The sequence below is a fragment of the Mirounga leonina genome, unplaced genomic scaffold, assembly GCF_011800145.1.
Source record: "Mirounga leonina isolate KUSES-001 unplaced genomic scaffold, KU_Mleo_1.0 Mir_173, whole genome shotgun sequence".
Lineage (NCBI taxonomy): Eukaryota > Metazoa > Chordata > Mammalia > Carnivora > Phocidae > Mirounga > Mirounga leonina.
The window spans coordinates 62834824-62860862 of NW_023270447.1; the positions used below are offsets into that span (position 1 = coordinate 62834824).

Genomic DNA, 26039 nt, shown 5'->3' on the forward strand with positions numbered 1-26039 from the left:
CAGTGAGCTTCCCTTCTCCAAAAGTGCCTGAAATTCCACTACTTTGAACATTTATGTGGGGGTAAGCATTGTCCTTTCTTTGTTCTTCTTTCAAGACGCAAAAGCTCCAGGAGAGACAGGTGAAGGGAAAAGAGACTGTTAGGAGCAGCAAAATGTCCCTCAGTAAGGAAGAAAGGCATTATGGGAGAATCCCAAGAGGACCCTCTGGGATTAGCCAAGCTGTGGACAAGGGTTGCACAAGACAAGAGCATTAGTCATTGGCTGAGTTTACGGAGGTCCTACAGCGGTTCTTAGTCACAGAGCACTCTCTCCAGGTAGCACCTCGTTCCCGAGAGGCAAGTTCAGTGGCGAGCCCCTTCTAGAGAAACATGCTGGGGGAGGGGGTTCCCTGCCCTCACGCCCCAGAATGGTGCCCACGATTACCTGAGCCGTAAGCACCTGTGGCCAGAGGCCTCCTCCTCTCTCCAGCTGCCCGGGAGGGATGGGGGTGCAGGGGTAGAAGAGTGAGGGGACGTGGAAACAGAGAAAGAAAGAGGACAAATGGAATGAATGGGGGAGGTGCCGGGAAAGGGCAGTGTGGATATGTCCCCCGCTCAGACCCTTAGAGCCCCAGGTGACAAGCAGGTGAGTCCAGCCTGGCCGCTCCAGGGAGGCTCTCAGTCTGTAACTGTCAGGCCATCCGACGACAACTGCCCAGGCCTCATGACAAGGCCTGGGAGTCCCCAGAACAGGCTGACACCCACATGGTGGCTGCAGGCAGGTCTGAGAGAGGGTGAGACAAAGAATGGAAGAGGAGGAGGAGAAGCGAGAGGAGGTGGCGGCCCCGGGGGGCCCCTACCTTTCCCCAGGGCAGAAGGAGGCGCTGCCCGGCCGCTGGCAGGTGGCAACGGGCGGGTAACGGGAGGGCGCTCCATCAGGTACCGGCGCCCGCCGCACCTCCAGGGGCCGCAGGCCCCCATTTCGGGCCCGTTGCACGTGCTCAAACAAGAGGGCCAGCTCTCTGCAGGAGAGGGCGCCATCAGCAGCAGGCAGGGCCCTGGCACCGCCCGCTCACCTGGTGGGCACCGAGCTCTGGAGCTCAGATCCTGCCAGGCTCTGCCTCTAGACACCCAGCAGTGCTCAGCAGACACCCCAAGCCAGAACCGGCAGGGGAGGGGGTGGGAGACACTAGCCTTCCTCCCTCCCTTTCTGCGCTCAGTTCCTGGGAAATCCTCAGGTCTGCTGAGTACGGTTGTGCAGGTTGGGCACAACTTGAGGGCACTCTCAGAAGGCGGCAGGTGGGAGCTTGGATCTAACCTACTCTCTGCTCATCAAGCGGAGCGCCTAGACATGGAGCTGTGCCTCCTTGGAGGCCAGCAGCCACCCTGAAATCTTCACCCTCCAGATCTGACTGGATTTTAGGGGGAAACTGAGGCTCAGGAGAGAGACTTGATAGGGTAGCTAGACCAGCTTCCCACTCCAGCATCCACTCCTGCCACTGGGTTCTTGGAGATTAGATTTGGGGCTCAGCTTCTTCCTAACTCCCCAGGCCACTTCCTGTTTCCATAACCGAAGGACAATATCTCCCCTCTGCCTTCCCATTATATGGACAAGGAAACCGAGCTCCAAGGAGCAGAAGGTCCGTGAACCTAGAATCTCTAAACCAAGCTCTGTCCCTCTTACCAGAGGACCCAATCTACCCCCAAATCTTCCCTCCCCCTCACATACACCCTACAAACCAACCCCAGTCCCACTCCCCAGGGCCTGGCCTTGAGTCCTTAGAGCTACCCCTGGGAAAGGGAGGCTCCTTCCAAACCAACTACCATGCCTGTCTCTGAGGTGGGAGTTGCCTCTGCCAAATGGAGGTGGGGGGGGACCCAGTGTGATTCTGGGAGCCCCCCTCCCAGCCCCTTCTCTTCTGCTCCTCCCCGAGGAAGCCCCTGGGGCCAGGAGGGAGCAGGGAAGGGGAGCCAGGTGTAGGGGTGAGTGGGATCACGCAACAGCTGCTCTGGCTAATGAGGGAAAAGGCACCCGCAGAAGCGCTGAGCACAGCAGCCTAGCCCAGCCTCGCTCTTGATTCCCTGCCTGCCCGTGGGACTGAGCCACACTCTGTGCTCTTCATTCCTGCCCAAGGGCCTGGCCAGGCACCTGGCCACACAGACCTTGGTGATGGCTATTAATAATCCTCTGCATGCAGCCACCCCCAGGTGCAGCCTTACCCCAGCCCGGGCCAGTGGGATGAACCCGCTTCTGGGCACTAGGGCCCGGAAAAGTCGGGGCCTATTCACACACCGGGGTGCTGGACTCTGGCGCACACGTTCTTGCCCGTACCGCGCTTTCTCTCCCCAGCTGCAGTCTGCCAGGCTGGCAAGGGCTAACCCGACCCTCAACTCAGACAGAGGGGAGACGAGCTGGGGGCGCCACGGCCCTGAATGGCGGCACTATGGGCTAGCATGCGGACTGCCAGTTCTCCAGAGCCCGGGGTGCAGCCGGCGGGCGGGGCTCTACCCCGTGCCCTGTGCCCAGCGTCCCCCACCTTCCCGGGGAAGAGCGAACTGGGAGAGAAGACGCTCCGGGCTCTGCATTACACAGAATGTGCAGAGCCAGCCCCAGATACTCCTTTGGGAGCCGTCACCCCTTTCCCACCCTCCAGGGCCGAGTTCCAGCCACCTGTCCCCAAGCGGGCATGACGACCAGCCACCGCCCCCCGCGCCCCACGTCCCCCTGCAGCAGGGCCTACCTGAAGGATGGGAGGATACTGTCATAGTAGTACCAGGTGGCCGTCAGGTAGGCCCGGCTCGTGTCGGTGGAGTACAGACGCCATGCAGCCTGCCGTGTGAGGGGAGGGAAGGGGGGACACGGCATCAGCGAAGCCTCCCCGCCCCTCACCAGCCCTCCACCCTCAGAGGACCCAGTCCTTGGGTCAGCGGAAGGAGACCCAGAGCCAGAGGCCAGTTCCAATTCCATAGCCACTGGCAGGGCCAGACAGAAACAGAGGCCCAGAGAGAAAGGACTTGCCCAAGGCGGGGAGCAGGGGTCCAAGGTAAGAGCTGGGCTCTGTCATCGGGCAGACGTGGCTTCCAGGCCAGGCTTTGCCCTTTAGTCGCGTGGGCAAATGAAGTAAAGCTGCAGAGCCCCGCCTACCTCATCTGTGAACTGGATACAATAGTACTTACCTAAGAGCCTGATGTGAGGATTAAAAGGGCAAATGTCTGTTAAGTGCCCAGCACGGTGCCTGCCACAGAGAAGGCCCTTAATACCAGGCTCCCCTGTTCAACCCTCCTGGCATCCCCCGTGACCCCAGCCAGTAAGTATCTGTTCATCGTGTATTTGAGGAATGTTGTCTTTCTCTCCCCCTAGACTCTAAGCTGTGTCTTGGTCACCACTGTATCCTTTGGCACATGGTAGGTGCTCTGCAAAGGTTTGGAGAATAGAAACTGAGTGAATTCTTAGTACTACGAATAAATCCACCTCATCTTTCCCAGCTGCCTGTCACTGCCCACGGGGTCGAGGAGGGAAGGGAAGAGCATCCCCGACCAACCCCTCTGCATCCAGGGACTGGCAGGATTTCCTCTGCAGCAGGAGGGATGAGGGGTGGACAAGAGGAAGGACTGTCCCTCTGCCTCCAGGTAAGAAGAAGAGCCAAGGAGGGACTGTGAGTGCGGTGATTAGGGAGGGCAGGGAGGCATGGACTAAGCCTAACTGAGCCCTGGAGAACCCCCCTTCTTTGGGTGCCTCTTGTCCTTAAGGGACTGCCCACTGCTGACCTCACTGGCCAGGCACCCTCCTAGGACAGGAATATTTTTACTTCCTGCTTGTCTAGGCCCCTGGCTTGAGCTGGGGAGCAGCTCAATGAGCTGTCTCATTAATTATGGGCACCACAATACCAGCTGTCTCTTGGCATGGACAGTGCCAGCCGCCTGCCCCTGCGGTGCCCCTTGGAAGGCCAGCTCCCGGGGGACGACGGCCATTGTGCCCCACGGGAGGACGGCCATTGTACCCCACGGGACGCTGGGCTGGTGGCTGGAAATAGCAGGGATGGGGAGGGGGTTCCACCCTGGGAGGAGAGATAAGGGGGTGCTGAGTCAGACTTGGATCGGGGAGTGCGAGCGTGGCATGCTGGGAGCAGGCCAAGGTGGGATGCGCCAGTATTCCCCAAACTACTTCCCACAGGGGCCGCTCTCGCACACGCCGACTAGAGAGAAGCCAGGGCTGAGTCACAGAGTCCCCCCAGAATCGGAGCTCTTGCCTCTCCCCACCCCATGCCCTATCAGAATGGCTCAGTGCAGTGGGGGAAACTGAGAGCACACACTCCTGGTCTTCTGATTTTCTTCCCACCCCTCTGGTTGCTCCTTCTCTGTCTCCTTGACTGGCTCAACTCTGCTGGCCCAGTCGCTGAATGCTGAGGTTCCTAAGGGCTCCGTTCTGGACCATTTCCTCTCCTCCGTCTTTGCTCTCCACACTGGGCGAGCTCCTCTGTGCCCCGGGCTTCATTACTGTCCAGGTGCAATGGTTCTAACACAGCCCCGTCCTCTTAGCTACAGACCCGGATGTGCAGCTGCCTCGCTGGGGGGCTGAGGCCCCTCACGCTCTACGTGCTCCCGCCAATCTCACATCCCTCCTGCCCCAATCTAGTCCCCCTCCAGTGGGGAGGGCCATCAATCATCCAGTTGGGCAAGCCAGAAACCTGGAAGTCACCTGCCACGCAGCTCCCTCACCCTCTCCCTCACTCCTGATGCCACGAATCTCACCTCCTAGATATACAGAATCTGCCCACTTCTTCCCGCCTCAACTGTTGTGATACCAGTCCAGCACCCTGCCTTGCCCAGACAGTTGTCAGAGCCTCGTGTCATCTCCCACGCACACCTGGGGCCCTCTCCAATCCTTTCAAAACACAAATCTGATCATGTCACCCATTCCTCCTATTTCATACCTGTCAGGGGTTCTTCATTGCTCTCAGCAAAGTGTTAAACTCCTCTCTGTGGCCCTCAGGTCGGGGCCTTGCCCACTTACCCAACCCCTTCCACTATATACTCCTCCTTGAGCTTTCTGTCCCAGCCTCACTAGCTGCCTTCAAGTTCACCAAACACACCATGCTCCCTTCCACCACAGGGCCTTTGCACATGCTGTTCCCGTACTTTGAATGCTCCCCCCCTTCACCTCTTCACCTATTTGACTCCTACCAGTCCTCCAGCTCTCAATTCAAGCATCAATTTCCCAGGCTCATCATCCCAGAGCTCCCCTTCAAGGTCAGATCGGGCCAGGACCCTGTTAAATACTCTTCAGAGAACTATTCTTTCTTTCAAGGTGTTTGTCTCAGTTTATAGTTACAACATTCACTTGTGTGAGTGCTTGGGGAATGAACTGGTGTTGGGAGCAGTGCGGGCTTACTGATAACGGCACAGCCTTTCGGTGGCAGGACAAGAGGCCCTAGACCCCACTCCACTGCCGGTCACATAGAGCTGGGGCTGGAGCGGGACTGTGGGGCAGCTCTGATGAGGCCCGAACTAGGCCTGTGGCGCAAGGGAAGTTTCTGACAGTCCCCCTTAGCATCCTAGCTCTAGCTCTAGCCCTGACTTGGCACGTGACCCTGGAGAAGTCACATCTGCTCTCAGAGCTTCAAAGTGGAGTCACAGTTGCAAAACTGGGACACCTGGGTCAGCATAGAGGAGTTGACACGCCAGTTCGTTTCAGGGGCTTCCTGGGCGTCTTGTACCTGGATGAGGTTGGCTGCAGGCATCCTCCTCTTCTCGAAGTGCTTCTGACGGTGCTGCTCCTGCACCTTCAGGGCAAAGCCAGAGCCAAGGATGCCCTAGGGGAAGAGGCGTCGTTGGGAGAAAGGGGCGGAGGGGGACGACAAGAGGAGAAGGTCTCCACCCCTGCCCCTCTGAGCTCTCCCCTCCCCCATCCCTGCAAATCCAGGCAGGCTCTGCCCCCAGGGCCCTCCCCGCCCGGCCCGGGAGATCCTAAGTGCAGGGGGACTCACGGCAGGCAAGGCAAAGAAGGAGATGCCTAGTAAGGCGAAGCCAGCAGCCAGGACCCTGCCTAGCCATGTGTGGGGTGTCTTGTCACCATAGCCAATGGTCGTCAGAGTGATCTGGGGACACAAAGAGTTTACCCTCAGGAGCCACCCACAAGAGCTTGTTGGGGCACAGGCAGGTGGGAGCCTGATCACGAGGGGGGTGCCCTATGGTCGTCCACAGGGGCTGGTTAGGGGCATAGATGGATCATCGCTCCCCTTCCCTGCCCTGTGCTGATCGGGGTGAGGTGGCAGGGGCTGGGTGTGAGGAACTAGATGGAGCACAAGCAGATCTACTGGGGCAGGTTGGGGGCTAACACAGGGGCTGGTCACAGGGGGCCCCGGCCCTAGCTGAGAGGACAGGCTCGCTCAACCCTGAGTCAGAGGCACAGTGGTCACGCAGGGGAGGGTCTCAGGCAGAAGGGCAGCTCTGCATAGACCCTCACGCACCGTCCCCCACCAGAGCGAGTCCGCGTAGGAGGAGAAGTCGGAGTTGGCGTCCTTCTCGGCCAGATAGACCAGGAAGGAGGCGAAGATGAGCACCAGGAACCCGATGTACCAGGCGGTGATCAGCTCCTGCGAGGGCAGCAAGGGTGAGAACATTAGGGGGGCCGAGGGGGAGGGGCATGGGGAAGTGGGTCACCCTGTGCCCACCTGTCAGAGGTGGGCAGGTGGGAGGTTCCCACAATGACTTGAGAGAGGTGTTCTGGAGGGGGGAAAAAGTTCCCCTCCTCTCGGAGTTGCCTGACAGAGGCTCTGCCCGCTTTCCTTCCCCAGCTCCTCCCTTCAAGGAGACCCTCCCCGGCCTTCCCGCCTTCCCGAAGGGTGAGGCCCTCACAAAAACTCAGGGTATGCCCCGGCCCCGCCCTTGACCTTCCAGGTTCCACATTCAGATCTCAGTCCCCAGCCGCCCCACACCCCCAACATCTAGTCCCGCCCCCCCACACCCTGCCCCAGCTCCCCACTTTGCTGTACGCACAGACCCCCAAACCCAGAAGCTTCCAAGTGGGCCCCTCCAGCCCTACCCCTCAGGCCCCGCCTCCTGGCCTACACCTGCCCCCCGGACCTCGCCCCTGCCGAGCCTCAGAGACCGCACCCGTGAGCTGGCCCCTGCTGCCCGCCCCCCCCCCCCCGGTCCCCGCCCCCGCCGGCGCACCTTGCTGTGCGCGTAGACCACCGAGCCCAGCAGCTTCCAGGTGCCACCGCGGCGGTCCATGCGCACCATGCGCAGGATCTGCAGGAAGCGCATGCTGCGCAGCGCAGACGTGGCAAAGATGTTGCCCTGCGTGCCCGCAGCGATGACAGCCACCGAGGCCACGAACACGATGAAGTCTGCAGGACCGGGGGAGCCGAGGTCACGGCCATGCTGGGGAGCCAAGCCACCCCGCCAGGCTCCGAAGTGGGGGTGGGGGGTGCCGGGGCCGTCGGGGCGGGAGTGGGGGGGAATAGGGAGGATCCGTGGAATCTCTGTCAGCAGCCAGGGTCTGGGTCAGGGTGTCCACCCCGGGGCTTGGGGTCAGGGGGTCCGGTGCGGGTGGGCTGGTCTTATCACCGATGACACAGAAGGGCTTTCTGGCAAAGCGGAAGCGGCCCTGCCATCCTCGGTAACGGCAGCAGCACCCAGCGGACCAGACGCGGATGATGTACTCCAGGCCAAACACCACGATCATCACGAATTCCTGTGGGACCAGGGCCCTGAGTTCGGGTCTCCTCTCTCCAGGAGCAAGGGCCCAGGTCACACAGGACTGGCCCAGCCCAGCTCCCCTGGGTTAGGGGTACCAGGATTTCCTCAGACCACCTCTCCTGGACGTTCCTACCCCTGGCTGGACCTGAGGAGGCGTCCAGAAGTCACGTGGCCCCTTCTTCAGCCTGAAAGCCCAAGGCTGTCTTGCCCGTCCCATCCACCAGCTGTGTGGGGTTGTCTGCTCTCCACCCCACCCTCCCCCTCCCAGCTCTCCCAGACTCAGTAACCCTGACTGGGTGACATAAGGGGTGGCTGTCTGTCAGCTGTCCACTTCCAAGGTGCCTCTGTTTAGAGGGGGAAAAAAAAAATCACACCAGGGGTTGAGTTAGCAGTTTGGGTCCTGAGAAGGAGTGGGGCTTATTCACCTCTTCTCTGGGCCCAACATCAGCCCTGGCTTAGGCAGGAGGTTCCTAGCCCCCCAACATTGGCTAGAAAGCAGGGCAGGAAGTCCAGAGAGGGGCAGCCATCAACTCAGGGAACACAGCACAGCAGAGCAAGCCGCTCTCTGAGCCATAGAATGAGAAGCCTCTCCCCCCCCACATCCCGCCCCCACAAGCCCCGAGGGGCTGCCTTACACAGCCTCACTCAGACCTGGCCTCTGACACTCACCAAGATGAGGAGACATTCGTTGGCAAGTTCCTGGTGCTCCTGAATAGTGGACAGCACAGACAGCACCAGGCAGCTGAAGACCAGCAAAAATCTGCAACGGCAGCAGGGAGAGGGTTAGGACTGCTGCACGGACAGGACTGGCAGGGGGTGGGGGGGCTGTGGAGTCACTGGAGGAGGGAAGCATGATTTGGGAAGAACTATCTGGAAAGCAGAATCAGAATCAGAGTCCCCTGAAGTTGTGGTTCTGTGCCCGACACCAGAGGGAGAAGCCCCCACGCTCTGGGCTACGGAGCTCACAAACACCGACCACCCTCTCAGCTGCCCTCGCTGCAGGCTGCCGCTCAGACAAGGTGCCACTCGGCTGTGGGTGGCAGGTCTGTCTGGGCTCGTGGTGGAAACAGACGGGCTCAAGGTCCCACAGTCAGGAAGCGCCTGTGGGCTCAGCCACTCACCGGTGGTGCCCTCAGGCCCTGGCTCAGTTTTAAGACTTTTCTTAAGAAAAGTAGCCCAGAGGTCAGCTGAGGGGCCAGGGAAGGTCAGCAGCCGACGGAGGGGTCCCTACTCCCTGTGAATGCCAAGGTGGCAGGAGTATCGCTTCATTTGCAGAATGGGGACAATTGCCTCTGCCTTCGTGGGCTCTTAAGGAATTAAAGAATGAGGGAACTATGAAAGGACAGGAGACTAGGGAGGACAGGAAGAAGGGAAGGATGCAGAGGGGGATGGGGAATGAGGAGGGGGATCGGGCCTCAAGGCCTGCGACTCCCCTGAGGGCAGTGGGAAGCCCAGAAAGGGATGTTTAGAAATGGAAAGAACTTTATAACCCAGCTCATCCAACAGTTCCCTCAACCCCCATTGCACACGTGAGGAAACTGAGGCCCAGACAGGGAAAGGGACTCACCCAAGGTCACTCAATATGTCCAGGACAGAGGTGAGATTAGAGCACGGGTTCCCCACTTCCCAGGGGATGGAAGCGGGGTAAAGGGCATGAGAAGAGAGGCTGGCGGCCTTGGGGCCTCGGACAACGTGTGACTAGGCAAGCAGGCCAGGCTGAGGGGCGCAGGCTGCAAATGGGGGAAAGCAACCGAGTCGGACTTCCGGAATCGCTCCTCTTTGGGAGGGGGGTGTGCTGGACGTGCATGTGCCCTTTGGAAGAGACTCCGGAGGGAATGGGCTTCTCTGGAAACACACCTCTTGTGAACTGACCCACAGCCTTCCCCAGATGTTCCCAGAGTCTCCCCACCTGGGACTGCATTCTGCCTGAAGCACCCCACCTTTGGGGCCTGCTGAGACTCTGCTCACCCTCTGCTCTGGGGGGCCGTGGGCATGCCCTCCGCCCCCCTGTTCCCTCTTCAGAATGCCCCTTCCCAGTGCTTGCCTGTGTGTATGTGGCACTTTCCACATAACTTTATTTGTGTTCCTGTTACACGGTGGCAGGGGCATGGGCTCAGGGTCAGAGAGACTTGGGTTCAAATCCTGGTCCAGCTTGTACAGTGACCTACCCTGTCTGAGCCAGTCTCACATCTGTCCAGTGGGAGCTGATGGGAGGACAGACAGGGAAAGGACTTACACCCCTCCTTGGACAGGGGCTCCCAGCCTGCTTGGAGGGCAGGCTTAGCACTGCAAGCCAGCACATGCCCCTGGGTAGAGGAGGTAGGTGGCAGATGCTGGTAAAGGGTTTTGAATGAATGAGCGAGGAGGAGGCCTCCTTGGCCAGTTCCAGGCAAGAGCTGGGTCAGCAAAGACAGAAGGCCCAGGGAGAGGAGGCGGGAGGGCACCAGCATCTCATGCTCAATAATTAACCACAGAAAAACGCAACAGCCACATCCCCCAGGGAGGAGGACTGCCACTGAGCCCCGGGGCTCAGGGACCGAGGACCCCCGCTGAGGTCATCTCTTCCAGCCCCCTCCCCTGGGAAGGGCTGCAGCCAAATCTTGATGGGCCTTCACCCCAGCCCTGAACAGAAATCCTTCCGTCCCACTGCTCAGCTGACCTCAGATCCTCAGGTAAATGGGCCACACTAAGGGCTTCCTGCTGGGACTTTCAGAAGTTTATTTTCTCAACACTGTTCTTTCCATGTCAATAGTTACACATCTATAAAATGGACACATCACAATGGGTTAAATGAAAAAAGCAGATTATCAAATCGGAAGGGCAATGTGATCCTAATTTTTAAAATGTAGATATTTTTATTTTTATTTTTTAAAGATTTTATTTATCAGAGAGAGAGCAGCAGCCAGAGGGAGAAGCAGGTTCCCTGCTGAGCAGGGAGCCCGAAGTGGGACTCGATCCCAGGACCCCAGGATCATGACCTGAGCCAAAAGCAGACACTCAACCAACTGAGCCACCCAGGAGCCCCTCAAATATAGATACTTTTTTATATTCATACCAAGGGTCAGCAGGGCTTATCTCTGGGTGGCAAAATTAAGAGTGATTTGGCTTTTGTTTTCTTTTTTGCTTATCTGCACTTCCTCTCATTTTTTAGGAAAAACTGGAGTAGGGGCGCCTAGGTGGCTCAGACGGTTGAGTGCCCCACTCTTGGTTTTGGCTCAGGTCATAATCTTAGGGTTCTGGGATGGAACCCAAAGGGGCTCCGAGCTGGGCGTGGAGTCTGCTTGAGATTCTCTCCCTCTCCCTTTGCCCCTCCCCCCCCCACGCACTCTCTCTCAAAGAAATAAAATCTTTAAAAATAAATAAACAGGGGTAATAACAAACTCATAGGACTTGGAAAATGCATTTCCTTAAATATACAGAGATAGAGCCACCTTTAATCCTGTCCCCACCCCTTTCCCACAATGGCCTTTGCCATTTCACAGGTGTCAGGGTGTGGTGGTCTCCCCCCCGCTGGAGTCCAGCTCACATGTCCAACTGTCTGCTCAGCATCTCTTTCTCAGATGTCTGGTGGTCTCTCAAACCAAACATGTTCAAAACCAAACTCGACTTGCCCTCAAATCTTGTTCCCCTTCTATCTCCCCATCTCCATTAATGGCACCACCTGCCACCCAGGGGCTCAGGCCAAATATCTAAGAGTGCCTTTGATTTTTCCTTTCGCTGACTCTCCACCTCCTGTCCTTTAGCAATTCCTATTGGCTCTACCTTCAGAGTAAATCCCTGGACAGACCACAGCTCCCCACCCTGACTAAGCCACCACCATCTCACCTCCGACTGGCCTTCCCGCCTCCACTCTGGCCCAACTGTGACCCACTCTCTTCATAGAAGCCGGGGTGATCTTCCTACAACACAAAGCTGGAAATCATCACTCTCCTCAGAACTCTACCCTGACTTCCCGTCCCATTTGGAGAGCAGAAGCTAAACTTAGCGTGTGCAGGAAGGCCCTGTGAGCTCTGGCCCCCACCCCACCTCGCAGACTTGATCCTCTCCCCCACCCCACCTCCATCACTGCGCTCCAACCATCCTGACCTCCATGCCATTCCTGGAGCACCAAACTGATTTCCACCTCCAGGCTTTGCACTGGCTTTGCTGCTTCCTCTGCCTATTCATTGCTCCCTTACTCATCCAGGTCTCTGTTCCAACATCGCTTCCTTGGAGAGGCCTTCCCCAACCAGCCCCTCTCCAAAACAATGGCCCCATCCCCACTCTCTCTTTCTTTGCTCTGCTTTACTTATTTTTTCATAGACTGAGTAAATGAAGAGCAGAAATTCACATGAAACAAACATTAAAACATCATGTCACCAAAGCCCCCAGTTTGTATCCACTGAGAAGGCCCCCAAAGCTCTAAAGCACATCCCTCCCTGACCTGTTGGACACCCCAGCATCCTTCCGAGAAGGGAAGAGAAGGCAGGTCTCTGACCTTGACCAGCTCCATGTGGTGGACACTGTTTCAAAAGCCCCTGAGCTTCACCTCCCCTTCGTTCACACACTGGATGGGAGTTTCACCACCCTAGATGCTCGATACAGTGGAGCAGATACACTGAATCTGACAGAGAACATCTTGTGTCCCAGGCACTTGAATAATTATCCCCATCTTCCAGATGAAGAAATGGGGCCCAGGGAGGGACAGACTTGCTCCAAATCACACGGTGAATCAGTGTGATCTCTCAGCCTACCTTGGTCTTCCTGAGGGGTCCTCACACAGACCCCACTCTCGGGACAGTGGAAGGGAGCTCAATGTCTGGAGCTTAGGCAGAGGGGAGACAGAGAGAAGGAGCCGGAAGCCAAGGTGTTGCTGTGTCTGTCAGAACCAGCGTATGGCTTCATTCATGCGACAAACAAGGAGGAAGGATTGTCTCTAGCCCCCTCTGGGGCCTCAATTTCTCTGTCTCTACAATTATAGATAGTACACTATCAAGCTGGCTGGCTTGGCCTCTCTATAATTGCCCCAACAGAGACGTCAGACTGACATGCGCTTTCTGGAGCATCTTTGCCCATCATGTCTGGCTGCGATTTGGGGCCCGGGCCCTCCCTTGCCCGACCCAGGAGGCCGAGCTGGGACACATGGGTGCTGCCTGGCTAACTCTCCCCGGCTGGGCTGCACCCCACGCTGTGACTATCCCGCTCATTCGGGAAGGCAATAAGGAGATTAGGGACCGAACAGGTAGACAGTTTGCTTAGATCCGTGGTTCTCCACCTACAGCTGGTGTGGGAATCACCCAGAGGACTTGTTCAGATACTGACTTCTGGGCCTCACTCCTAGAATGTAAGTATGAGGTGGGACCTGAGAATTCGGATGTCTGTAAAGTTCCCTGGTGATACTGGTGCTGCTCCCCCCCGGAACCACACTTTGAGGATCACTGACTCAGCAGCTAGGCGTGGTTGCGGCTGATTCAGTGATTAGCCAGCTCACGGCTTTTTGAACAACTGCAATTATTACTTTCCCCGCCTCACCCCGCCCCCCCACCTTCCTGAAATCACTGCAGAAACAGCCACAGGGCAGGGGGAGCCAGGATGGCCCTGCTGGGGATGTGGGTCTCATGCCAACATCAGCTTCACCCCCGAGTCACTGTGTGACCCCCCAAACTGCTCCTGCTGGCTGAGGGCTTCCTATTGGTCAGACACTGTGCCAAGCCCTCTACACGCTTATTTTTAATTACTTCTCACAACCACGCTGTGAGAGCAGAACCATAATCACGCAAGGCTTATCAATGAGAAAACACAGGCTCAGAAAGGCAGACTATGACGGCTGCAAAACTCTGTGAATATACTAAAAAAACCCTGAATGGTGAGGGGGGGATTTTATGGTATGTGAATTAGAGCTCAGTAAAGCTGTTATTTAAAAGGAAAAAAAAAAAAGAAAAGAAAAGTATACTAGATTGTCCAAAGTCATAAGGTGGGGACCTAAACTCAAGTCCACCTGGACCACCAAGCCATACTACCCCTCTGGGCCTCAGTTTCCCTGCCTGCAACCTGAGGTGGGGGACATCAGCCTTATGACTCTCCAGCAGAGGGGTAGAAGGGAGAGGGTCTGCCAGGAGCTCAGGTCCAGATTCTCTGGGGATGTCCCCAGAGAGACAGATGCTTGGAGACTGAAGACATGGGGATGTGAGTCGGGGGTCACACAGCAGAAAAGGGGTTATCTCCCAACCTCTGAGGTACGTTCACTTAAGACGTTGTTTGCCAACACTCAGCCAGGTTGATTATAAAGCCAGAAATGAATAACCCAGACCCCCCAAGAAATGAACAAGTATTTCAAAGCGATGACGTGATGGACGAGGGGATAACAGGTGCCAAGGGGCTTGGGGGAAGCCCTAAGACAGCTTTCACGGAGCCAAAGTGGAGGGATCTGTGAGGACTTGGGGGAGGTGACAGCCAGTGCCCCCAGCAGGAGAGCTGCGGGCACCAGGGCTGTGAGGGCCTGTCTACAGCAGTTCTGGATGGTGCGGGCCCAAAGTGAAGGCACTGTGGAGAAACCAGGGGGCAGGATCCAGGCATCATGAACGGCATCCTCGAGGCTACAGGGAGCCATTGGACAGTGTCGTGAGAGGAATGACATGTGTGATAGGTGTTTCAGGATTACCACTCGGGTAGTGTGGAGCATGGATTGGAGGAGGTGAGACTGATGGGGGAAAAGCAGATAGAAAGTTCCACAATCATTCAGATGAGAGACAAGGGTGACAGCACTAAAAAGAAGTGGACAGATGGAGGTTTCAGGGAGTAGGATTTGGTGATGATCGGGAAATGGGGACAAGGAAGGAGAATGACCCTCCTAGTTCTGGTGTGGGCACCAGGTGAATGAAGGTGCCGTGAGGGAGCAGAGATGGGAGACGCTGCTGGAGGGGCAGGTGGGGGCACACGGGCAAACACTCAAGGGCATGAAGAGAGACACCGGAGCCGGAAATGCAGATTTGGGGCACGGGCGGGGTAGAGGCCACAGTAGTGGCCGCGATGGCTCAGAGAGCATGCGGCACATTTCGAGGCGGACCCAGTGGGACCCCAGAGGCACAGAGGGAGGAGACATACTCCACCCCAGATGCGGATCGAGCTGCCAGCGAGACGGGAGGGAAACAAGGACAAAGAGGAGGCAGAGATGCCAAGCAAGGGGGTTTCAAGGAGGGAGCAAAATGAGTGTCAAGGGGCGCCTGGGTGGCTCAGTTGGTTAAGCGACTGCCTTCGGCTCAGGTCATGATCCTGGAGTCCCTGGATCGAGTCCCGCATCGGGCTCCCTGCTCGGCAGGGAGCCTGCTTCTGCCTCTGACCCTCCGCCCTCTCATGTGCTCTCTCTCTCTCATTCTCTCAGTCTCAAATAAATAAATAAATAAATCTTTAAAAAAAAAAAAAATGAGTGTCAAGTGCTGCCAAGAGGTCAAACAAGATAAGGCCTGAAAAAATGTCCACTGGATTTGGTGACAAGTTGGTCCCTGGGCACATTGGCAAGGGCAGCAGAGGGAGCGGCGCAGGCCCCAGTGGGATGGAGAAGCAGAGGGGTGTGAGAAAGAGGGAACAGGGGCATACAGATAGCTAAAGACTGCCGGCACGGAGTAGATGCAGTGGCTGGAGAAGGATGTGGAGCACAGGGACTGGGCTTTGGTTTTTTATTTTAAGATGTGAGAGCCAGAGTGGAAGAAGCCAAGAGAGAGGGAGAAGTTGAAGATGGGGGAGAGGGAGGGAGTGATCAATGGAATGACGTCCCCAGGGCAGCGGGGAGGCTGGGATCCCGAGCATGGCAGGGCTGGTGCTGAGCAGAAAGGACCCTGCCATCTTGGGACAGGCGGCCAGGGGGAGGGGCTAGGTGGAACAGGAGGTTGGGGGACCAGGAGGCCAGAGTGCTCCCTGGGGACTGCAACTTCCTCTGCAGAGGTGGGGGAGGTTTGAACAGCCAGTGTGGAGGGAAGGGACTAGGCCCTGGGGAGGGGTCCCTGGGGAACACAGGACCTTTATCCCCTATCATAAGGATGGGAGGAAAGATCCAGAACATACAGGTGCTCCACATGTGCATTTTTTATTTGGTTTGGTTTGGGACTTTTTTGGTTTTGTTTTTAAGGCTTCATGATCCTGAGGGAGGAAAGCAGCCATGTGGGATGAGGGGCTACCCACACCCCCAACCAGGCCAAAGTAAATGCAGAACCAGGCCATGCCCCTTCCTTCCTCCTGGGCCTCCTTCCTTCTCTCCAGTGTCCCTCCTCCCAGATAGCTCTGCCAGTGTCTGCCACCTGCTTGGCCACCAGCTGGCTCCCTCATTTCTACAACTGGCCTTGGGAGTATGTGACCCCACCCAAACCAGGACCCCAAAGGCAAGTTTCTGTCTCCCCACCCGGGGACAGCGAGGGCCAGTCTGTCCCCATTCAGCCAAGGTTTCCGGAGGACAGAGGCCATAACCCCACCATCTTCCAGCAGAAAAGGGCTTCTTAAGCCCCAAACCAGAGTTGATACTGAACAAGGGACCTCAGCTAGACCTGAGGGGCTCCCCCTGACAGTGGGGTATGGTGTGGCCTGGAGGGCCCCAGGCTCGTCTGGGGAGAGCAGGCTCTTACTTTCTCTTGCAGGGGGATGGAGGGGAGGGGCAGTCGGCCAGGCCTCAGAGTGAGGCTCTTTCCAAGAATCCTCAGGGGCTGGGACGAGAAGTTTCCCCTGATCCAGCGATTCTAAATATGGCAAAGGGAGCAAAAGCACGTGACCCAGGGCCCCACACCAGGGCCGCTGCTGCGGCCGCTGCTTCTCTGGGCCAGAGGCCTATGCTGGGGGCTCAGGGTTAGGGATGAGGTCTCAATGGAGCCTCAGTTTCCCTGTCCACAACATGAAGGTGGGGCACACTCAGTGAAGGCTAAAGTCCCTTCAGCCTTACTACTTTCCAGAGTAGGGTGGAGGGGAGAGGGCTGAGCCCTCAGCTCAGTTCCAGATTCTTTGAGGATGTCCCTGGAGGGACGGCAGTCGCCGGCACATAGTACAAAATATGAAAAAAATGCCCCCTCTTGGAGAAGCAATTCGAAAAAGGCGTTCCCTTTAGCCTGAAAAATTATAAGAAGTTGACCCCTGTGGACGGACCCACTAGAAACAGGCACCCCTTCTTCTGGGCTGACCGAGCCCTTAAGCATGGGCTGGATTTCAGTGCCACCAGCGTCTCCTTGGCCAGGCCCCTTGGCAGCGCACAGGGTGTACCAGGGCGTGGGCAGCCCCCGGGACAGCTCTGACAGCCACCGCAGCCCGGAAGGGCCAACCCTACGTGGTACCACCCGGCTCCGTGCCGCTCTCCTGGCCACCACTGATTCATCCAGAGCTGGACACTGACCCAAGAAAGGCCCCCCTCTAGGTCGGGCCCAGCCAGTCAGGTTGTCTTTCTCGGGAATGGAACGAAGAACCACAGAGGAAAGTTGGCAAGGGTGCAAAGAGAAACGGACACGAGGCTGCTGTTCCAGAATCTCATCCCCCTCCTCTGTTCTGTGAAGCCCCGACGTGCCTCCCTCCGTGATGCCACGAAATTCTTCCCTCTCCTGGCAGGAGGGGGTCCTATGCCTCCACATGCCCATTTGTCTTAAGCTAGCGTGAATGCTCTCAGTCCCACTAGGATGTGGCAGGCAGTGTCTTCTGGACCAGGTGTTTCATGAATCATAGCCTGGTCCTCTCCTACCTGGACCAGCTCCAAACCCTCCTACTCCTTCTCGCTGCTTCCCCCTGCCATGCCAGCCAGACTACCTGGTGCACCAGGTAAGTGGGCTGAGCAACATGTCAAGGGTGGGAACGAGGAGGGAGCCACCCATCTGTTTGGGGCTGGCCAGGCAGCGCTGACTCCTCAAATAAACAGGGAGCGTGGGCTCCCCAGCAGGAGGCCAGCGAAATGAAAGCGAAGTAAGGAGTGGAACACAGGCAGCCTGGATTCTGGAAGCTTAAACAAGAGAGCCAATGGGAACCTTCCCCTGGCTCCACCTGAGCAGCTCCATGTGGATTCGGGTGACTCAGTTCTACATTCTGGGCTTGGCATAAGATTTCCTTTGAACGAAGAGCTTTGCTGCTTTTTTAAAAAGTGTGAAATCCACCGACTTACAGGCTCAGGCCCAAGCTCCCAAGCACCAAGCACAGTTGCAAGGAAGGCCCTTCCTGCCCCACCACCTCACTCCCCACCGCGCAGAGCCCAACCCCGCACTGGGTACTCCATTGTCACACAGCCCTATCCCCCCCAACAGCCAGCGACTTCTCCCTCCCAATCTTTGCTCATGTCGTGTCTGCCCCTCCTCCAGGTGTGGCTGGGTTGGCGGGGGGAGCCCACCTCAGACTCCCTTCACTCCCCACCCCCCTCTCTATGCCCACCTCCATCATCATGGCATTTACTTCAACTGGAGAAAAGCTGTGGGAGGAACTGCCACCTCCCACAGACCAAGAGCTGGTTGAGGTCTTGTCCTTTCCACCTTGAATGCCCTGTGCCCAACTGAGAATGGGTGCTGGGCGAAAGCTCCCTGAGAGAAGGCACAACCTAGGCCCAGGATCTGTTGGGTGGTTGGGGAAAGCATTGAGAAGGTGACTTTTCAGCAGAGATCTCAAGGAAATGAGCGAGTGAGCCATGCGGGTATCTGGGAAAATAGCGTTCTGAGCAGAGAGAAAAAGCAAGTGCAAAAACCTGAGCCAGAGGGTGCCTTGTATGCTCTAGACCATCAAGAAAGGAGTGCCCCCAGAGTGGAGTGAGGAAGGGGGAGTGGTGGGCAGCGAGGGCAGAGAGGCAGTGGAAGTGGGAGGCAGATCATCTATTGGCTCCTGTGAGGATTTTGGCTTTTACTCCAAGTGAGATGCGGAGTTCTGAGCAGGGAGTAAGGCAATCTGACTTTCATTTGCAACAGCAAGGGCTGTTGGGTAGAGAGCAGTCAGTGGTGTGGAGTGGGGACGGGGAGGGGGTAATGGCATTTGCCCCCACAGCTGTATGATCCAAGCTAAAGATGCTGGTGACTTGTACTAGGGGGACGGATGTGGCAGGAGGGGACCAGATACTGACTCTATTTTAGCACAGAAAGATCCCTTAGAGTGAATCAATCCTCTCATTTATACAGGGGAAACTGAGTCCCAGAGAGGGCATGACCTACCTGTGATCATACCCTAGAGCAGAGGCAGAGCTGGGTCTGGCCCCTAGATTTCCTGATTCCTAAGGTAATGTTCTTTTGATTTCTCCTCTTCCTGAAGGAGGACCCAGACACCTGCCCCTCACCCCCACCTCAAAAATTCCCTCATCTGAGCATGAGCAGCATTTCTTCCTGCCGCATGTGACAGGGTGGCACTGGGTTCAAGGATTGCCCAGGCCCCCAGCTACTTGAGCCTGGCAGGGGTCAGGGTCACCCCTAAGGAGCCTTCTGTCCTCTGAATCAGCAGAACCTTCCCAAAGGGGGGAGTGGGGGAGGGAGGGAAGAATCCAAGCCAGGGGAAAGAGCTCAGTCCCCAACACTTGGTTGTCAGCACTCCCGGAGTAGAGAGGGCACCAAGAGCTGACAGGGTGGAACAGGAGATTCAGGGAAGGCTGGGCCCCCTGGGGAGTCCAGGCCCCAAGGTTGAGCCCAGCCTGGGAGTGCTGCAGACTCAGCCAACTGAGAATCCCACCCAGTGGGAGGTTTAGGGGGCATAGTGGGGAGAGGTGTTTCAATGCCTTTGCTACCAGTAAGCAAAGCAGTATGCAAACTCATGGGCCACACTGGGGCAGTTGGTTACAGCTGTCCTGAGAGCCTCGCTCCCCATAGGGACCCTAAATCCGGGTCCAGCCAGACTGAATCCAGCAAGACTGACTCCGGTGGGCCCTGACAGCTGGAAAAGCTTTGCTGTATGACCTTGGGCCAGGAGTACAACTTCTCTGGGCCTGTTCCACAGCCAAGGTGGAAGGGTGGTTAGGAGGGTCTTACTTAGGCTGGAAGCCAGAAGTAGAATGCAGACATCCTTTCAGTTCTGCCTTTAATGGGAGAGGCCGCCCAGCCCCTAGTTCCAGCTGATTCAGAGTCCTCTAAGAGCCAGGAACCCGCGTGGGGGCTCTCTGCTCTTTGTCAAGGTTGGGGGCTGCAGAAGGTCAAGCACAGGGGTGTGGACAGGGCTAGGAACCTAGGTCGATGGGCTCTCTATCCTGACTCTGCACCACTCAGCTGAGGAGGTGGGAAGCTGTCTCTGAGTCTGGCTTTACGACTGAGGCAGGGTCTCTGAGGGCCCTATTTTTCACTCATCCATCTGGGACTAGTGATTTCAGCTTCCCCAAAGGGAAGTGAGGTCCTAGCAGCTCCCGAAGCTGCCAGTCCTGAGGAGCTTCTAGAATCTGAGGAGAGGATCTTTTACATTTCATTTGCATGGTGCTCATTTGCATGGAAAGTCTATCTCCAAAACTCCTCTACAATTGAATAATAATAGCAAGGAGGAGTCAGGGTAGACCAAAGCGAAACTTCCAAAAGCTCATTAACCACAGAAAGGGCGCTGGAGGTCAGGGAAGGGGACATATTGCACCTCTCTGGTCCTGACGCCCCCTCCTCTTCTAGCGGAGGAAGGCAGAACCCTACAAGTATCAGATCCAAAGGAAGAGGGCTTCAATTCAGCTCTGACCCTGATCTCTGCCAGGTTCAAGAATTTGGGGGACCTTGTCTTGTGGGACTTTGTCTTGTGGGACCTTGAGCAAGTGAGCTGGCCCACGCTGGGACTCAGTTTCTTCGTCTGTCTAATGGAGCCAGGGATCCCTGGTGCAGCACTCCGGAGGCAGGGGTCTGGCCCAGATGAACCCCGCGCTGAGGGGTTGCCGAAAGGCTCGGGTTCACTTAGGGACACAGAGGAGGCTGACTCCCGGCGGGACTCTTCGGGAGAGGGAGGGGCTCCTGGGAGGAGGGCCCTTGGGAGGAGGGCCCCGGGGGGGACTCCTCCCTCCGCACGGCCCGCTACTCGCTTCCCCTGCAGGGGCCCCTTCCTCTGCTGCCAACGCACAGCCGTTCGGCGCTCCAGGGTCCGCAAGGTCGGCCCCGCCTCCTCGGCGTAGCGGGGGGCTTACTGGAAGGGGCGGGACACCAAGGTGGGCGGGGCTCTGAGTCCTCCCCGGGAGGGGCGGAGCTTCGCCGACACCCGGCACCGCGCGCGGGAGGGGCGGGGGCGGCGCTGCGGCTCCGGTTACCTCCTTGCGGCCTCCCCCGCCCCGCCGGCTTCTTTTTCCGTTTCCAAATTAACAATTGAAAACGCGGCGGCCTGAAAGGCGAGCAGCGGGCCAAGCGGAAAGTGTGAAGGTGCCGCCGCGTCCCCGAGGACGGGGGCGGAGTGGGGGGCGCGACACCCTGACTGCCCGGGGCTCGCCCACCCACCAAAGCGACGTGTGGGCACTGAGCGCCCCAGGGCACAGAGGTGCCAAGGCCCCTAAGTCGGGTCTTGGCCTGATCCAGCCCCTCGTGCTGTCCTGGCCACTGCAGTGTCTCAGGACCCAGTGCCCAGGCTCTGGGTGGCGGAGGAAGGGGGGGCACCAGGGCTGGGTTACTACTCTCGAGGCTGAGTGCCCAGGAGGGTGCCAGGCAGCACCCTCATAGCACTGTCCTTAAGGGCTCCCAGAGTCAGCTAGGTTTGTGTGTGGCCTCAAGCAAGTCATTTCAGCTTAGAGAGACTCAGTTTCCTCATCTGGGAAATGGGGAGGGAAGATCCAGGGCTGGTTGTGAGGAATAAATGAAATGAGAAGATGCCTGCCGTTGGCCCACAGCGAACACAGTAGATAGCAGCCATTATTATCTCCGTTGATAATGATGATGATATTGAGTCCTTGGCACCCTTTCGCCTTCCTGTCCACCAGTGGAGAATACTGGAATTGACTGGTCTTTTCCTCCCCTCATTTCCTCAGGGCCTCCCCCAAAGCTCCACTTAACAGATAAAGAAACTGACGCCAGGAAGGTCCCTCATAAGGGGCTCCACGTCATTTGTAAGTGAAAAGAACCAGGGCCTGAGCCCAGATCTGACCCTCAGGCCTGGACTCATCGTACAGAGATGAATGGTCCCTGGGGTCAGGGCCCTGGGCACTGGACCCCCCTCATCAGTGTTCTCAGACCTGGGTACTGATCCTAGGGCAGCTGGAACAAATGAGTGAGTAATGGAGAAAGTCCCCTCTCTCAGGCAGGCAAGAGCATGGACCAGTGAGCCAGAGGGTGGACACCAGGGAAAGGTACAGTTTCTGGTCCCCTCAGGCCCCCGTAATGTCAGCTCCATGAATGAGCGACCTTCTATCCTGTTCACCACTATCTCTCCCACACCTAGAACAGGGCTTGGTGCATTATAGGTCATCAATAAATATTTGTTGAGTGAATAAGTGAATGAATGAACAAACAGGTCCCCTCTTATACAACTGTAGCCTCCCACTCGCCACCGGTGTGAGGTGGTCTTCCATAGGGAGGTGGGTTTGGGGTGAGGTGCCCTTCTCCCCAGCGTGGAGACACAGGGCCATAGAATGGGGGGAGGAGACAGAAAGCAGGAGGAGAAGATAGAGGAAGAGATTCCAGAAAGCAGAGTGGAGATCAGCTCTTACTTCCTAGCCTCCCACTTCCCACTCCTGTCCATCCAGGGACTAATCCCTTTCCCCCTCCCTCCAGCCACTTCTTCACTGACTGCCATGATTCTAGCTCCATCCCCACCCCAACCCTAGTCCACTTACCTCCTGCTGTCTGAGTGCTCCCACCCCATTTACAATCCTATAATGGCTCCTTACTATGTACCATCTAAAATCCAAGCTCCTCAACCCAGAGTTTGAGGCTGTAAACACACAAGCATCAGCCACACTCCACCCCTCCATATGCTGTACATTTCTACCCTGGTGACTTTTGTGCTCTCTCCCCTCCTTGGGATGGACCCCCTTCCTCCCCAAGAATCCCTGCTCTGCTTCGGGAAGCCGTGCTCCCCCAGCCCCTTGGGATTCCTGGCCCTTCTGGGTACCCCTGGACTCCCTTGTGCTGAGGCTGTTCCTGCCTCTGTCCATCCCCCACCCACCACCACCTCATTAGGATCCATCCACCAAGGGCAAGGCCACTTGTGACTTCCCCACATCCCCCAGGCTGGCCGATTAGATGCTCAGACAGTATCTGGGAGGGAACAGAAAGACCCAGGTCCCCAGGGCCTTGAGCATCAGTGAGTCAGGACTTTCCCACTGTTCTATGAAGCCTCAGGGCTCTGGGTAAGGGCATCTTAGGGTGGCTGCAGAGGTGGGTAGGTGGAGTGAGGACCATTGTGAGCCCACCCCAAACACTGGCAGCACTGGGGAAAGGGTCCAGATGGGGACCCACAGACTATTAGTCTAAATATTGAAAAATTTAAATCAAGCTAACAAGTTGTTAGCTAAAATATGTTCCACCCTTCCTGACACATACACCTTCGTAACAATCTGGAAGGCCAGGTTCGAATTTAAGATCTTGGACTCTTTGGAGTGCCATGCTGGAATCTGGCAGGAAGGGTTGCGACCCTCCAGCCCCCAGCCCACGTTGTGGCCTCTTCTCTTCCTGCACTGGGCTCATCCCTCACCAGGAGTGGCGTGAGGTACACTCCTGTGGGTGCCCTCGCCTGCTCTTCCACGCTCCATCTCCACTCACTGCAGACAGCTGCCCTTGGTTCTAGAAGTGCTCACATACCTTGGCGCTTGGAATGATGAGCCAGGAAAGAGGCCTATACAAACCCTGGAGGCAGGCACAGGGATCTGGGGGCCGGGAACTGCAGGGTTACCTGGAATGTGTTCTAGAATAATCAGGGCTGTGTAAGACTCTGAGCTGGTGGTATGCAGAGCCTTACAGGCTGAGTGGGCAGGATTCTGGGCCCCTACCCTTGAATCCACCTGGAGAGATGTCGCTTTGATATGTTTTATATATTGTGCTCCTGCGTCACATTTCATCTAAAGAACCAGATCTACTGCGTAAAACAGTTTGCAAAGCACTAATCTCGCCCCTCCCCTCCTACTGAACACAGAGGTAGCTAAGGCTATGAGGGGCCAGTGACCACAGTCATGTAGGAGGTTAGAGCAAATCCAAGGCTCCTGCCTCCTGCCCAGGCCTTGGCCTCCATGAGCACTTTTCTGATCTGCAAGATCCAGTGCCTGCAATGGAAAGGCTGTTGGGAGGAAAGAGTGCCCAGTCCCTGGTGGGGTTTGAGCAGGCCGGCTGCTGAGGCCCCCTGCCCTGACCGCAGCCTGGACCCTCCACTCAGGTTGCCCAGCTCAGGCGTGAATTGAGAGGCCAGACCAGGCCTGAGAAGGAGAGGGAGTCCTGGTATAAATAACTGTGGGGGGCCGGGATGTTTGGGCCTGTCTCCTGGGCTACGGCTGTGTTTACTGCCCAGCGAGGGGGGGCAGAGCCCACACATTTGCCTCCCTGACTTGTAGCCAAATTTCTCCAGGAAGGGGTGGCCCAGGATTAGCCCCAAATACTACAGCTCTGCACCCCCATGAGGTCCTCCCCCTAACTTTGCCCAACATGGGCCCTAAACCCCCCCTGACATTGCCCCCACCCTTCAGCCCCAAATGCTGCACAACATGGTGTCTCCATTAGCCCCAAATGCCCCAGAATTTGCCCCCATAAGTCTCAACTCTGCTCAGATCGTGGGAGGGTGAGGAGCATGAGTATGGCAGAGGAAGGCCCCAAGCAGAGGAGCTGGGTATGTGCCAGGGATCTGAGCTGGGGCCACTGGGCAGGGGAGGCAGAGACAAACCTCTCCCACGGCCCTGGCCAAGACAGAGTAGGGCAGCAGACCCCAGATTAGGAGAGTGCAAATCCCTCTTCCCAGCCCAGTGCCCATCCCATGCCTGTCATGTGCAGGGCATTAGATGGCCAGACCCCAGCGTGGGCAGGACAGGCAGGTGCCCTGTTGGTCATGCTGCGGCCAGCTCCTTTCCCTAGCAAAAACCCTCAGTGCAGGATGGCAAGGGGGTCCCTTTCCCCATGGGGGGACAGCAGCTGCAGTCTGCTCAAGCATGTAGGCACAGGGGTTGATAGAAGCTGAGTTCCAGCCTGCGGGCCAGCCCAGCCTACCAACCCCCCCCCCCCCACACACACACACACACTGCCCAACTGATTGATGGGTCTTGCTTGAGACACTAAGCTGATATTCACTGAGAGCAGAGCCTCAAAGTCGGGGCTGTGTCTATCAGGGGCCTTAGGTGCCTGGACACCCGAGCTCTAGGCCCATATGAGGCACTTCCTAGCTGAATGACCTTGGGCAAGTCACTTCTCCTTTCTGAGCTTCAGTGTAATATAGCGTAACAATATCTTCCTCCAGGGTTGTTAAGAACTGAGTGGGATGCAGTGAGCAAACATTAATTAAGCCCCACAGTGGGCTGGCATGGTTCCAAGTACTTTGTGGACCATCCAGTGGGAGAGGGGGCATCCTTCTCAAGACAAGGTAGCATTTTGGATCCAGAGGCTCAGGCTCAGGGATGTGATGGGGCCTGCCCAAGACCACCCAGAGGGAACCTGAGCCCACGTGAGCTCTGAGGAAAGTTTTTCAGTTATTTATCTGTCTTGGGGACAACTGAAACTCTTGAGCTAAGCTGGGCTCCAGTCTGGGCTCTGCCACTGACCTAAGTTTAGTCCGTGCCCTGTTCTGGGCCTCAGTTTCCCCATCAGTAGAATAAGGAGAGAGGGTAAGACCAGTGATTTCTGCTTTCTATTGGGCTGCAAGACAGGGAGGGGACAAAGAGGTGGGGCAGGCCGAGCCACCTAGGTTCAGCCCCTTTCTCAAGGGCACCGCACCCCTAGCTGGGCCAAATCCTTGGGGGCTCTCATGAGCCTGTCCTAAGGCTGCTGTTCTGGGGACCCCCATAGAGCCTAAGCCCGTATCCCCAAGCTCCTTGCCCACAGCCTCAGGGCCTGCACCCATACCCTCTGCTTCCAAGGGCGCCCTCAGCTCAGCCACACACAACTACCCCCAGGCCAACAGGCCAACCTTTGAGCATAAGCAGCTCAAAGTCCTACAGGCAAAGTCCTAGGGCTTCAGGCCAGGTCCAGCCAGGCCTTGGCAGGGTTAGTGGGCAGCTCCAGAGGAGCCGCTCAGGGGGCTGGGCCATGAAGGGGAAGGCAGAGGGGAAAGGAGGCCAAGTGGAGGGCATCCCCGTGGCTCCCTGCCAGAGTTCTCCCCCGTACCATCCTCCTTGTGAGATCCAGGAAGATGTTTCTAAAATACCAATCTGCCCAGGGCATTCCTGTCTTCAGTTCCTTCCTGGACTCAGTCTCCTCCAAGAAGTCACTGCTCCTCAGCCTGGCATCCTCAGCTCATGTCCCAGCCTCTTCTCTGCATACCTCCTGCCCCCTCCAGGCTCCCACTCTCCTGACCTCTTGGACATCTTTGCAA

At 57.1% G+C, this 26039-nt stretch overlaps 1 protein-coding gene across 3 annotated transcripts in view; it reads right to left on the reverse strand.

Moving 5' to 3' along the window:
• The window catches only part of KCNQ4 (potassium voltage-gated channel subfamily Q member 4), a 52918-nt gene that overhangs the window by 15036 nt on the left and 11843 nt on the right, over nt 1-26039 (reverse strand). For all 3 annotated transcript variants that reach the window (XM_035018877.1, XM_035018876.1, XM_035018878.1), the window contains exons 2-9: nt 8352-8442; nt 7551-7677; nt 7155-7330; nt 6449-6574; nt 5966-6076; nt 5696-5791; nt 2720-2808; nt 839-1000 (exon numbers count right to left, since the gene is read on the reverse strand). In XM_035018877.1, coding sequence (XP_034874768.1) covers nt 839-1000; nt 2720-2808; nt 5696-5791; nt 5966-6076; nt 6449-6574; nt 7155-7330; nt 7551-7677; nt 8352-8442 — 978 coding nt within the window. The remainder of the gene's footprint in view (nt 1-838; nt 1001-2719; nt 2809-5695; nt 5792-5965; nt 6077-6448; nt 6575-7154; nt 7331-7550; nt 7678-8351; nt 8443-26039) is intronic.